Here is a 13479-nt window from a genome sequence, read left to right as displayed (position 1 = left end):
TAAAGTAGATCTTATCCTTAGTCCAGGGACCTCCCAAAGTAGTCCCCACCCGGAGATCCGAACGGGGGACTATTTTACCTCCGGAATATTTTACCTTGGGAACATCCATGGCCTTATATTGCTGTTTCTTGACATTATTTTTTACAGTGCAGAGTTGTCAGCTCTACGCCTAACCCCCAATATGGACAAAAAGGATATAGCTATATTTTATAAATATTTATTTCTCAATCTAAATATTTTACAAATCATCTCGAATTTACATTATTTTCTGGGTAAAGAAAATATTTCTACCCAAACCTTTCACCACTTATATATTTTCCCTTTTCCCAGAATAAAATTATCATCTAATAATTAATTATATATCACAAAGTTTACTTTTCAATGATTTTGTCACATTTGCAAACCAATACCTAATACCTCAACAATATCCTTTACGATACAGAAAATACGTTGTTAACATCTATGTAGCCTACTTACATGAACGTCCGCAGGACTATTTCAAAGAAGGGAGGTGGAAAGGCAAACGAGGCATATTTTACCCATCAGTTTTGCCTCCTCAAAAAAACTCCTTCAGTTTGAAGTTATAATGTTTTGCAACACCCTTAAAACAATTAGCATAAATTGCTGTGATTGAATTAAAATTACGTATGAAATATATAATTTAAAGTTGACATTCATTTTCCAGGGGGTGTGGCCCCCTTGCCTTCTTCTGGACGTCCATGTATACTTATAGTTTAATTATTCGTCTAGTAGCCTATAAGCATACTAGACATAGGAACTTGTACCAAATCTCTACATTGCAATTCAAAATTGGCAATTTACCAAACATTCTTCTTCATGGGGAATATTTTAATGCAAAACATTTGAGTTGCAACATTTTGTTATGATGACATATACTTATTCATGCACAATGGTGTCATTTAGTTATTTTCAGCCTTTTGCGCACGAAAAATATTAGAATAATTCATAATAAATAGTTAATACCTTCACCATATATTTACGACATTCACTGGTGTTATCCCAATTGTTGCTAATTTGCTATGCGTTTACTAAAATTACTATAGGTATATTTTATGAATTGACTATTTTAAGATACTATAATTTATTTTAATATTGAATTGGTATATTTTAGCCTTGACTTGATAACTAATAAAAAATCAAGAAGCACTGCATTAAAAAGTAATCATTCAACATAGTGTATGTATAATGACAACACAGTTCTTGTGGATTCCAATTTTTCTAACAAATTTGTACATATTTGTTTCTGGGTGAATAGGTTGAATTACCAAAGTAATAAGATTAAATGTGTTATTGCACTTTTACCTAGAAACATGTTAGAAATGTCTTACATTTAAAGGTAAAATCATATACAGAAGAATATCCACCACCGTCCGGAAATTATTGTCTACCAAATTTTAATAACTTGATCTTTTCACGATTAAAAAAGTATTCGGAAATAAATGCTTAAAGTGGAGGAGATAATCTTACCATATCATACGCCTTTAATCAGTTAAATAAATTGTTACTAAAACTTAATTGTACTTTATACAGTAATCATTTCTTAATATTATAAATTTACATAAATTAAAATTATAGAATTTTAGTAACATATATCTTTCTATTTTTACAATTTATGGGCATCAACAGCAACTGTAAATTTCTTAAAAAACATTTTTTCCCATTATAACAAATATTAATTCTTTCCACTAAATTTCACCCAAAAATGTAATAGCTGTGCCCAGTTCAACAAAAACCCGCATCCATTATTAGAACTTGTTGATTCAGAGCATATTTTTGCACAGCACTTTTCTTTTTAAAAACGAAGGCAATTTTAATAACAATACAAATAATTATATTGTTTCTAACTTATAGAGATGCAGCACTTGATAACAGTACATTTTAATCTTGTTAAACTCTTACTCAATTTCCTACATCTCTGAAATGAATATATGTGCAGGGCTGAACCAACCAGCCACACAATTTTAAGTTTAAAACCTCAACATTAAAATGTTAGCAGTGAATCTCACCATTATACTTGATTAAGAGAGCAAAAGATAAAATGGCGCCTCGATCGCTCACAATTTCGCTTCTTCCTTCTTGGTTGAGTATTTCTCGTACGCCGAAAGCAACGTCTTCATTATTGGCTGGAAGTATTCCATAGACCTGCAAAAAAGTGATAAAAGTTATTAGCTGATACAGAATTTAAAGGATGTTTCAATAACATTATAGCTCGCAAATTTTAAAAATATTTGTCACAAATAAATACGTTGTAGTGAATTACACTGCGATACAACCAAGTAACTATTTAAGCATGTAATTGGGATGTTGAAAATTTGCATCATTATCTCCTCACATTTGAACAGAGCTGTAGCAATTAGCTAGTTTGGAAAATTCAGTGACGCGGTGAGTATTGTTAATAATTACATTAAGGGAAACCAAAGGTGGCCCTAGTTAAGCTTCTAGGGCAATTTTCAAATCTCTGAGAGAAATTTCTGAAATTAAAATAAATCACTCCTATAACTAATTAACGTGTATCAAGTGGATATTTTGCTTGCAACTTTTTTTTTTTTTTTTTAAAAAAAGAAGGAATTACAAAACAGTTACATCTGTTTACATGGGTCCCAAAGGTGGCCCAAGGCTTATAGTTGGCTTTGAAAATGATGCTTGTTCTCAATAAAATATATTTATTCATGTTTATTGACGTTTCTACATCTTATTAGATAAAATTGTTGGTGTCAAACGTTTAATTGTTGACATGCATTATACACAGTAACGACGAATTGCCGACCTCCGTGGAGGACTGATCTGCACAGTCCCTACGACGCCAGGGGTTCTACAAGAACTTAAATAAAATGGCTGCTTGCAACCTGAGACAGTTTGTTTCCTTCATGGTGCACCTGAGGTATATTAATATAGTGCCATTTGTTAGCTGTGTTAAATGTTAATATGATTTTCGTAACGTGAGCCACAGGGAACACAGGCTACCTTTGTCTCACCTATCTTAATATAAAACGTAATATAATGGTAGTCTATTGTATAGCATTGAACTGACATTTCAATCAAACTTTCAGAGAACCATGTTCGAGTCCTGGTCGAGTCTGCATATTTCGCTGAAATTTCTGCACAGTACATCTGCCAAATAGTAAGGTAAGTCGCTATTATTTCATGAAATGTTGCATCAATCTTACATTAAGTTTGATTTCATTTGACTTTTGTTATTTAGCGTGGTTTTTGTGTCACCTTTGACTATATGCGACGATGGGGATGAGTGATGTAATGAAATTGGTGAAGGGACACTCACAAAAACACCCATTCCCACGTCGGGATTCAAACCCGGGACCCCTGGCGTTGTAACGTGCTGTACTAACCACTCCGTCACGGAACTCGGCAAACGTACGTCGGGCACTAGCCTTCTGGCCTGTAATTCGTATCGAAAACAAGGAAAAGGTAAATCCTAAATCAGGGTTGCCAGTCGCATCAAGGTTATGTTCGGGCAGCAACAGAAAACTCACCTCTTGTTGTACGAGCTCCCGGAGTAACCCCCTGGCTGGTTGTAGGTGTAGTGGTCGTAGGAGTGGCTCTGGTCGCAGTTACCCAGGAGGGCGCAGGTCTTCCAACCGAACAGCGGCAGCAGCAGCACCACGAGGCCACTCAGCACCAGCACCGTCAGGATGAACCCGCCGAAGTTCAGCAGAAGGTTGCCGAGGTTGCCGCTGAACTCTGGCGGCAGGTTGAGGGACGTGAAGCGGTCGTTGGCGCTTTGGCTTTCTTGCCCCTCCGCCCTGGCGAGCGACAGTGTTGCCAGTAAAATCACGGACAGAACGGTGGCCTTCATCATTGCTGCAAAGGCAAGAACGTTATTGTAATGGCGTGACATGAGACTGAACCGTGAATCAAAGTATAATCATACTGAAAAGAAAGAAGTACAAATAACAAAAGTTTAAAAAAGGAACACGGAGAATATCAAAATCTCATACGTGTGTGGAACAGATGCAGAACATGGCAATTTCAATTTCTACACCCCCAAAATTTCATCAACACACTCGCAAAATATTTCACAAAGACCTAATTTTTTGCCATTTTGGCTCTAAATTTTCCCTTACAGCGCCCTAGATACGAACTTACACCCTATATGGAAAATTCTTGGTAAACTCGTGATTTCAAAATAACAGAATAAAGCATAATGTTAAAATCTGAATTTTTTTCCAGAAAATTCGAAGAATAGGTAACTACAAGAATACTAAAAACCGTGGTAAAAAATTTGAAACAACCAATGTTAGGATTTAGATGGGTAAATTTAGTTCCTTGACCTGTGAAATTATGTATGTATGCATAGTTTTCAGACCAGTTGCGTAGCTCAGTGCCCTGGGCCCCCCATGCAACTAAATTATTGGGGTCCTTTAGTAAAAAAAATTATCTAAAATACTACAACGTATATATATCATCGATGACGTCAGAGGGTAAAGAACGTACAGCAGCTAGCTACCCCCTTTTGAAGTGTTAAACAATTAAAAGAAAATTTGAACAACCTTGTCACACTATAGCTAAAAATAGAAAATAATCTGTAACACTTAACGGGTGTGGACTATGTGGGAAATTTGTCTCAGTTCTTATTTGTATATGAAAAGGCTTGGGCCCCCTTTGAAAATATTTGGCGGGAAGTTACATTTTAAATACCACACATAAAACTAATATTAGTGATAAAAGTTCATGAAATGTTCAAGTTTTCTTGTTTGTGTGGCAATAAGAAACAAGCTGTCCAAGCAACTGAATCTTCCTACTGGATTCATAACTGCAGACAATTTATACTCTAAAATATTCCGACAAACAGTATATCTGTAAATATGTGAGATTAGGGATTTTTTTTTCATATTTTAGGCGACCTGCGAGCAAGTAAATTAATACGGCATTTCTGAGGGCCCACAGGGTTGCCAGGGCATTTTTGATTGAGCCAGTCTACGACCATGCTTATTATCGCAGACATTGTCTTATGGTATGTTACTGGGAAACCACTCGGCCATCTTCCACATGAATATAAATAAATAAAAATGAAACAGTCGTGAAGTTATTTGTGGTCTCCAGTGACTCGTAAATTACAGTAACTCTGTTGATACGTATTCTAAGTTCACCGAACGATCAGGCGTTTCTATTTAGTGCTCACCTCAGTAAATTTCGAGTCCAAATTTTGTCATTATTGACCTACATTTTGTCTATTTCGTATTTTTTTTTAAAAATACTGACACTATGCGTTGAATTTCTGAAATTATATAAAATTTCAGGAGCGCAGAGAAAACATTGCGGGGCCTTTACACCTCGCCACTGTTTCAGACTAACCAGATGCGGAAAAATCGGTGGAATCAAGTAGTAAATCGAAAAGATTGAAATCCAGCACCAGGGGTTCACTATGCAGACTGTTTTCATCACTGGTAAATCAACCCAATGAAACTATTTTACGAGTTTTAAAAGCATAACTGTCGAACACACATTGACGAAAATTATACTAGATCTTACTGTTGTATTCGAAGTATTTTAATGTTTATAATTAACGTAAGCTTGATTTCAACATGCATAAATCAAACTACTGTTAGAAGTTCAACATTGGCCTGGAAAACATTAATATTGTTCCTCATACCTACATCCAAAGAATCAGAGATTTTCCGAATTTTTCCCAGATACCTTTCTTTTTCTATATTGCTTAAAAATTTCAAATGATTCATTCCTCACAGACGTCCCTGGCTATGAATTATTGGGGGAAGCGTTGTTTTTTACTGACGGGACAAAGGAACTACTGTTTTAACCAATATTGAAAAGAAAACATCCTTAAATTAACTTGAAGTGCTACCGATTAGATTCTAAGTATTCATTGTTATTAAAAATAACATTATATCTGTTATTATTGAATTTCTGGAGCTTTGGTTATTTAATATTGCTATATAAGGAAGGGATCGCGTATTAAACATTTTACACTTCACTTAAAGTGTACTTGATGTCCACTTGTACATTTCAAACTTAAGGTTAAATAAAAGAGAATATTGCAGACGAATAACTTAGTTGTTGGTCCAGTCCCTTCACTATCCTCCATTGTTTACTGGATCGGTAATAGAAGGATTGATATTTGTGCAATCGAGAAAAAGCGTAGCGAGAATATAATTTGGCGTATTCGCCCCTCCCCCCCCTTTTTGATTGTGGAAATGTTATTGTAATTGTTTACTCTCCTCTTTACTCTCACGCAGAAATCCCATAAATAATTCGAACAAGTGTTCTCTGGTTACCAGCCAGGTTAAATTGGAGTTGGTTTCCAACGTTTCGAGGGCATACATTGCTCTCATATTCACAGTATCATTCCCTGAAGATGAGAACAATGTATGCCCTTGAAACGTTGAAGCCAACTTCAATTTAACCTCGCTGGTAACCCGAGAACACTTGTTCGAATCACGTCGCCAGGAAAGCTACAATTCCTATTTCTCGTAAATAATGTTAGCGAAGATCATTTCAAGCGAAGCGAGCAGAAAATTTTAAGAATCTGTTTCTTTGAAAACTGGCAATAATATCAATTTAATAGTCCACCACACTGCGGCTGCTCTGCGGTACTTCGACGTTTACTCTTTTGTTTTCTCAACTTTTTTTTCTTTTTGTTCGTTCTCTCTCACTAGCCATGCCTCTATTTGAGTACAAGAACCCACGACATGTTCCTAGCACTTATTTACTTGTTTACATTTACGTGCCATAAGGGGATGAAGTAAGAGTGTTTTCAATTTTCCTTGCTTACACCTCCGCTGCGGGGGCGCCAATGGCTAGACCCATCTACAGGTTAGAATTGAAGGGTGTTCGGGAAAAATCACTTAAGTTTGAAACTGCGATTTTATGTTGCCTTCATACTGAATGAATTAAAGATAATATTGCAAGTATAATTTTATATCGGGCATGTGTAAAGATCCTTAACGGTATGATCCAACATGTATCACGTCTGTAATATTTGATATTAAATGCATAAGCATGAACAACTCCCTGCTGTAAAATCTCATTTTCTCACTTAAGTATTTTTCCACGATACCCTGGAATTGTTGCCTACCAGAAAATGTGTTTAGCAGCTTTTTAAAGTTGAGTTCAATTCGTTTTGATTTATTAAGCCACGTAAGAATATACGTACGTCCTCAATGAGTCTATTTCCATAGCGAAGTAGTTAGCATAGCGCGTTACTATACCGGGTTCGAACCCCGACCTAGGCATGGGTGTTCCTTGTAAGTTTCCTTCATCAATTTCACCATATCATCTTCACAATTAGCCAAAAGTAGCAGAAAAACTAAGTAAAATACACCAAATCAATTAATCAATCAACGTGCTCTCTTACAATGGACAGAGAATAGCTGATGGACGTCTTTCAAGCTAAAGTTATTGAAAAAGTTAGCACTTCTGAATACATTTGACTGAAGGCAATGATGCTTACCTGTGCTAGATCGCTTCTGTATTCTCCGTGGACAGCAGCCAAGTTGTGATGGGCCAAGACCTGGTGTAGCTATATAAAAGCCTCTTTTTCCAGAGGTAAAAATTTCGTAACCCCCAACTCCTCCACTTCGACGGTTCTTGTAGCCAATGAGAGCACGCCGAGAATGGCATCCCCTGATCCTTGAGGGGGTGTGAAAATGGGGATGGGGAAAAAAGCGAATAACCGGAGATGACCCTTGTGTCCCGTTAGGGGTTGGTGGTGGGCCTTGAAAGAAGTCAAGGGTGCCTCGCCTTTTTTTCTTGAGAGATTTGTTAAAAAACTATGACTTTCCCATTTTGTTTCCGGGGGTTGCACGGATATAACTATGTTGTATTTCCAATCTTCCTATTAGGTCTCTCCGATGGCGTAGTGGTACGTCGACCTCCGTGGCGAAGTGGTTAGCAGAGCGCGCTACGACGCCAGGGGTTCTGGGTTCGAGTCCCGGGTAAGACATGGGTATTTGTGTTCGTCCAGTTGATAAGAAACAAAGAAAATGTAAGAATTGAAAAGTGTAAAAGTGAGAAAAAGAGTGAATGATGGGGGATACCTCCGTGTAGGGGGTATTTCTAAAAAAAAAAAAAAGTGGTAACCTCGTCGTCTTGAAATAAAAGGGTTCCGGGTTCGATACCAGGTGGAGGCACATAGTGTTTCGGAACCCACTTTAAACTGTAGGTAGTCTCTCAATTAGCCTCACTGTGCATAAAGTGGACATAAAACACAAAATCAATCAATCAATCAAAACATTCTTCCTATTTTCTGTCTCTTTTGGCTAATTGCGACAAACAGCATGAACGTTGAGTAGATGGAAATATTCAAGTCACGCCTATGCCCAAGGAAGAACTCGAATCGGGAACCTTTTGATGGCGCAATCGTGCGTCCACCACTAAGCATGCTAGGCCACCAGCAAGGTTAATGGAGGGGGTGCAGAGGGTCAGGATCCCCTCCCCGAATGACTTACCAAATACTAAATCTAACACTGTTAAGCCTTGTTCTCATGTTAATAAAACGTTAAAATGCCGACCGATGCAAAATTTATTGTATAAAAAATGTACACAAAATAAGTTATTGTTGATCTTCTTCTGAAGAAGACCCTGTTAGAGGGTGGAAACGTTATGTTTTTAGTGTATATTTTTTATACCATAAATTTTGCCTTGGTCAGCATTTGAATGTTTCACTAAAACTAAATAATGAAAATATTCTTGTTTAGCATTTGTTGTACAATCGCTGGTTGTATATTTCTAACGAACATCCATGAATTATATTGGGATCATACCACTTAGATTGAGAGTACCAAAGAAGATTTATGCACGCTACTACATTTGATAATATGCATAAAATATTAATGAGAAACTTTCCTTTTCGTCAACTGGATCTAAAATTCTTTTTTTGTTGTTTTAATAATTATTCAAGCCGGCCTCCACGGCGTAGTGGTTAGTACAGCGCGCTACGACGCCAGGGATCTTGTGTTCGAATCCAGGCCTGGTCATGGGTATTTCTCGTGTTTATTCATGAATTTTATCATTAGCCAAAAGTGGAAGAAATGAGATGTAAAATAAACCAAATCAATCAATAATTATTCATTTCTTCATCAATTTGACATTAATTTCCTTCCCAGAGCAGTTGTTTTTATACAAATATTAGAGATCTTTACTACACGTAAGCTGGATAATAAACACGTGCTGTTTATACTCTCTATTCTTTTACCGCCTTTTTACCTATTCATGTAATAATAGTACTAGAGTACTGCATTGGACCACTTTCACTCGAAAATACTCGATCGAATCTCCCACGCTCGAGCGTGATATGCTCGAATATATAGAATATCAAATATATTTTTAATAGGACAATAATCGTACAAATACGTATATGCGTAAAAATCCGTCCTGGTAGTTTCAGCCCATAATCATCTATTAATTTTCATACATTGCTATGTGTTGTAAAGATGGACTAAATTACATTTTAACATGAAAATGATGACTATGTTCACTTCAGTTTCAATTTCACTGCGTCTTTCACTAAACGATCCGTGTTTGAAGGGCCAATACTACAGAAAAATTACGGTTACACATGAAGTAATGGGTTTCGAGCGTATACTGATAGTTTTGCCTGTTCGAGAGAAATTCGCTCGTGACGTCATTAGTGTTGCCCACGAGACGAGACGGGACGAGACTTTGGTCTGTCCCGTCCCGTCTCGTGAAAATGCTGTCTCGTCTCGTGTCTCGTCTCGAAAATATTCGTTTGTCCCGTCTCGTATCCCGTCTCGAAGGGTTCTGTACCGTCTCGTTTTGTCTCGTCTCGTCTCGTAAAAGTGATCTGGGATATCATGCCAACAAAAGTGAAAAGAGTAGAAACACGACATATTTTTCCGGAAAGTGGGATAAAGCTCCAAATATTTTACCCATTGCGTGGTGAGAATAAATAAGGTTCGTTAATCATGAGGACATTAATATTAAAAATGCAGTTTGTTGGTTAGTGATTGCTAGGTATCTTATGAAATTTACATTGTGGTTTTTCTGGCTTCCATACAAGAGTGCTCTTTTCATTACTGCTATACTTTTTGGAAGTTTTGAAATGATTTCCACTAGACCTTCTTTCTTTCTGAATGTCGAACTGCCGTGCACTATGAAAATGTACATTTCTTCTTTAAATTCTAAGCTTGGCGCTCGGGAGCAACAAAAAAGTTTTTAAATGTGTAGTACGAACACAAAAGACTATTTAAAATGTCAATACTTAGTATATTACAAATAGAAAGCATTTATTGTTTTTAATATTGTTAAACATCTTCTATGACATAAGTTTCAAAAAGTGTTTCTTTGTGATATTGTGCTGTTTCTTATGCTCAGCTTATGACGCACATACTTCTTTGTTTTCTCTTTAGCCTCTAAGTCAGATACCACCACCGCTTGATCTAATTTATCCTTCGGCAGGCACGCATTTAGAAATATATGTCGGGGGAGGGTGTCCGAGCCAAGTGTTTCAGAAAAAATGATAATAATAACATTAACGACAACAATTAAGCAAATGTTTAAATTAATACATTAATATAATTCATAGGTCTATTCACTTGAATATGTAAATTAATCAATTCTATTATTGTTATTACATGAAATGTTACAAAGATTGTAGAAGAATAGTAACATAACAGCACGAATATTAGCTAATATCTAGCTTACGTGTAGTTAAGATCGTCTAAATTTGCATAAAAACAACTGTCCTGGCAAGAAGTTTAATGTCAAAAAAGGTGATGAATTGAATATTTGCTAAATAACAAAAAAGGATGTTAAGTCCACTTGACGAAAAATAAAATTCCTGATTAATATTTTATTCTCATTATTATAAGTAGTAGTGTACATAAATCTTCATTGATACTGTCATTCAAAGCAGTATGATCGCAATAAAATCCTTGTTCGGCATAAAAAAGTAACCCTCGATTATGCTAAAGAAATATATTTTTGTTTAGCTAGAGCAAGACCCCCAGGAGGATGCAAGAAGCCGTTCCTGCAAAAGTGTATGTTGTACGAAGCGAAGAAACGTGACAAAACCACCACGTATGGAAGGCAAACCTGCATATATTTTATATCGCACATTTACAGAGCCGTGCCTCCTGAAGTTATAATAATCCCAACTTCAATGATTCTTTTAGACATGCTATAGTTGAAAAAAATATGTTTAGATGCACCAAAAGTGCATCATTATCAGATTATACATATAACGTGTTATTGGAATCAACATATTTGTGTCAATTGGGGGCCTCCCCGATTACGTAGTAATAACGTCGAGGTTTTGTAATCAAGGGTCCCCGCGTTCGATACCCAATGGAGGCACAAAGTTGATCGGATCGCACTTTAAACTGTAGGTCGGTTCGCGATTTAGCCTATTTGTGAATCAAGTGGACTTAAAACCCAATATCAACCTTAAGAATATTAGAACCCACTAATTCACCCGCAGCTAAGTCAAATTTCACATATCCCTTTTCATCCTCGTTCATAGACTTCCTGCAATACTCTTGTGCATGTGGGTTGGATCCCACCAGAGAAATGTGAAGAGTTATTCTTTCCCTGTACTGCGTTATTTCTTTTCATAAGAGTAAGGCTAAATTCTCGTTTTATCTGAACTTTTAAAAAATGTGCAAAATACGTATCTATCTTTAAACAACCACCCTTTCTCATGTATGTGTAAAATAATCCCACTCTGTCTCAGAAAACCTCTTCCTACGATCAAATACAAGCAACTCTCAAGTATCAACAATTATAATTTTTTGCTTAAATTTCCTATAATTTATACAAACAGTAGCACACATCACGTCCTTTGGTGCAACACTGTCAACAGCTAATGTTACTTTCCTCGTCCTATTAAATTTACTTCCAACCAGTGACGGCGCCAGGGAAATGTGACTGGGGGGGGGGGGGGCGGAAGGCTGGCAACAAAATATTGTAAGGGAGCAGTCACATTAAAACGCCCGAAAACACTACACATATATATACATATATAATAATACTTATAATAATAATAATAATAATTATTATTATTATTATTATTATTATATTCATGTATGGTGCTTTGTGTTTGTCTTTTATTTAGAGTTTACGTTTACTGCCTAAATTTACTTCTTGATTACGAGTTTATCTCCACATGATTCGTTTTAAAAAAGACATTAATTCTTTTTTATTGATAAGTTGCGTTGTCTCTAGTGGCCTATTTCAGTATTGGAAGACATTCATAATTTTATAATTCATCGTCTTTCTTGAGATGAAACTACTGATATAAATATTTTAGTGATAAGATAATAATATAAATGGCGAAAAAATGCTTCGAAGAGTTTAATTTTCTTGCAAAATAAACGTGACGTTGGAAGAAATTAATCTTCTTAAGTATTAGAAACAATGTGAGGCACTTCTCCTGTAGGAGAATTCTGCTCTATGTGCTTTGGAGAACACATTGCCCACCTTTGGTACGTCCAGGACTTGACATTTCTTCTCAATGGCAAGAACAGCCAAATGAGGCAGTTTGCATCCAGCATCCTGTTTCGAGCAAGCTTTTTCAAAGATTTTAAGGACAACCATCTTCGTAATGCTGAAGAGTTTTGGGCAAAATTTGTGTTTCATCTTTCAGGGAAATGTTATCACAGGATAAAAAATCAGATAAAGGTTACAGTTATCTCATAATTCAAGAAATATTCTGACCCTGGCATTACTTACTCTTACTCTACCACTCCAACGTATGTCTGTGCTACACAATTACAGGCACCTATGGGGTTCGTGGAAAGAAGTTCTTCGATTTTGATATGTACGAGAAAGAGAGAACCTGCATCCAATGATTGAAGAGTGGCAAATCCTAATAAGCATTCTTTTACCTGGCCGCGATATGTTTTGAATCGAATTTTAAGTGTAATTTGCATTTTAAGGTTCACGTTCAATACATTTCCAAATAATATCCCCTCATTAACTTCAAGAGTATCGAAGAAATTCCCTTTGTTAAGGTTTCCTCAGACTCATCATCTCGAAATTCAAGTCCGTGAATAGTAAGAAACAGCGATGAATCCACAACAACTGACATGTCGTGTCGGGTTTTCTTCGATCACCTTTGGTCCTGGGTTCGATACCCAGTGGAGGCACTTTAAACTATAAGTCCAATCCCGATTGGCTTTTCTGTGCATAAAGTGGACTTAAAACATCAAATCAACCAATCAACTTTAAATGTCTTTTAATAATTAGCGTTGTCACTAACGACCACGATTAGAATAATTTCCCCGTACTACAGATGATGTCTTATGGTCCTGAAAATATTCGTGATGTTTTAAAACCATCCACATTCAACACTTTTTCCCAGTTCTTAAGACTGGTTAAAACTTAGATTAATCTCTGCTATTACAAGACATAAATGAATGAGAAATCACCTATGCCCAAGTCGGCGCTCGAATCTTGAACGAAAGTCACGTAGACATAGCTATATATATACTAAACAAATTAATATTTGTTAATCAAGTTGGTATT

General features: G+C 36.3%; 1 protein-coding gene across 1 annotated transcript in view; it reads left to right on the top strand.

Annotated features, from left to right (window-relative positions):
• Positions 1–13479, top strand: part of LOC145991310 (uncharacterized) — a 106199-nt gene that overhangs the window by 16544 nt on the left and 76176 nt on the right. Inside the window, exon 2 of the mRNA XM_083127307.1 lies at positions 3072–3147. Coding sequence (XP_082983433.1) covers positions 3072–3147 — 76 coding nt within the window. The remainder of the gene's footprint in view (positions 1–3071; positions 3148–13479) is intronic.

This window comes from Lepisma saccharinum, chromosome 8, assembly GCF_977018435.1.
Source record: "Lepisma saccharinum chromosome 8, izLepSacc3.1, whole genome shotgun sequence".
Classification (NCBI taxonomy): domain Eukaryota; kingdom Metazoa; phylum Arthropoda; class Insecta; order Zygentoma; family Lepismatidae; genus Lepisma; species Lepisma saccharinum.
The sequence above is the reverse complement of the archived record's forward strand: the minus strand, read 5'-3'. Positions and strand labels throughout refer to the sequence as shown.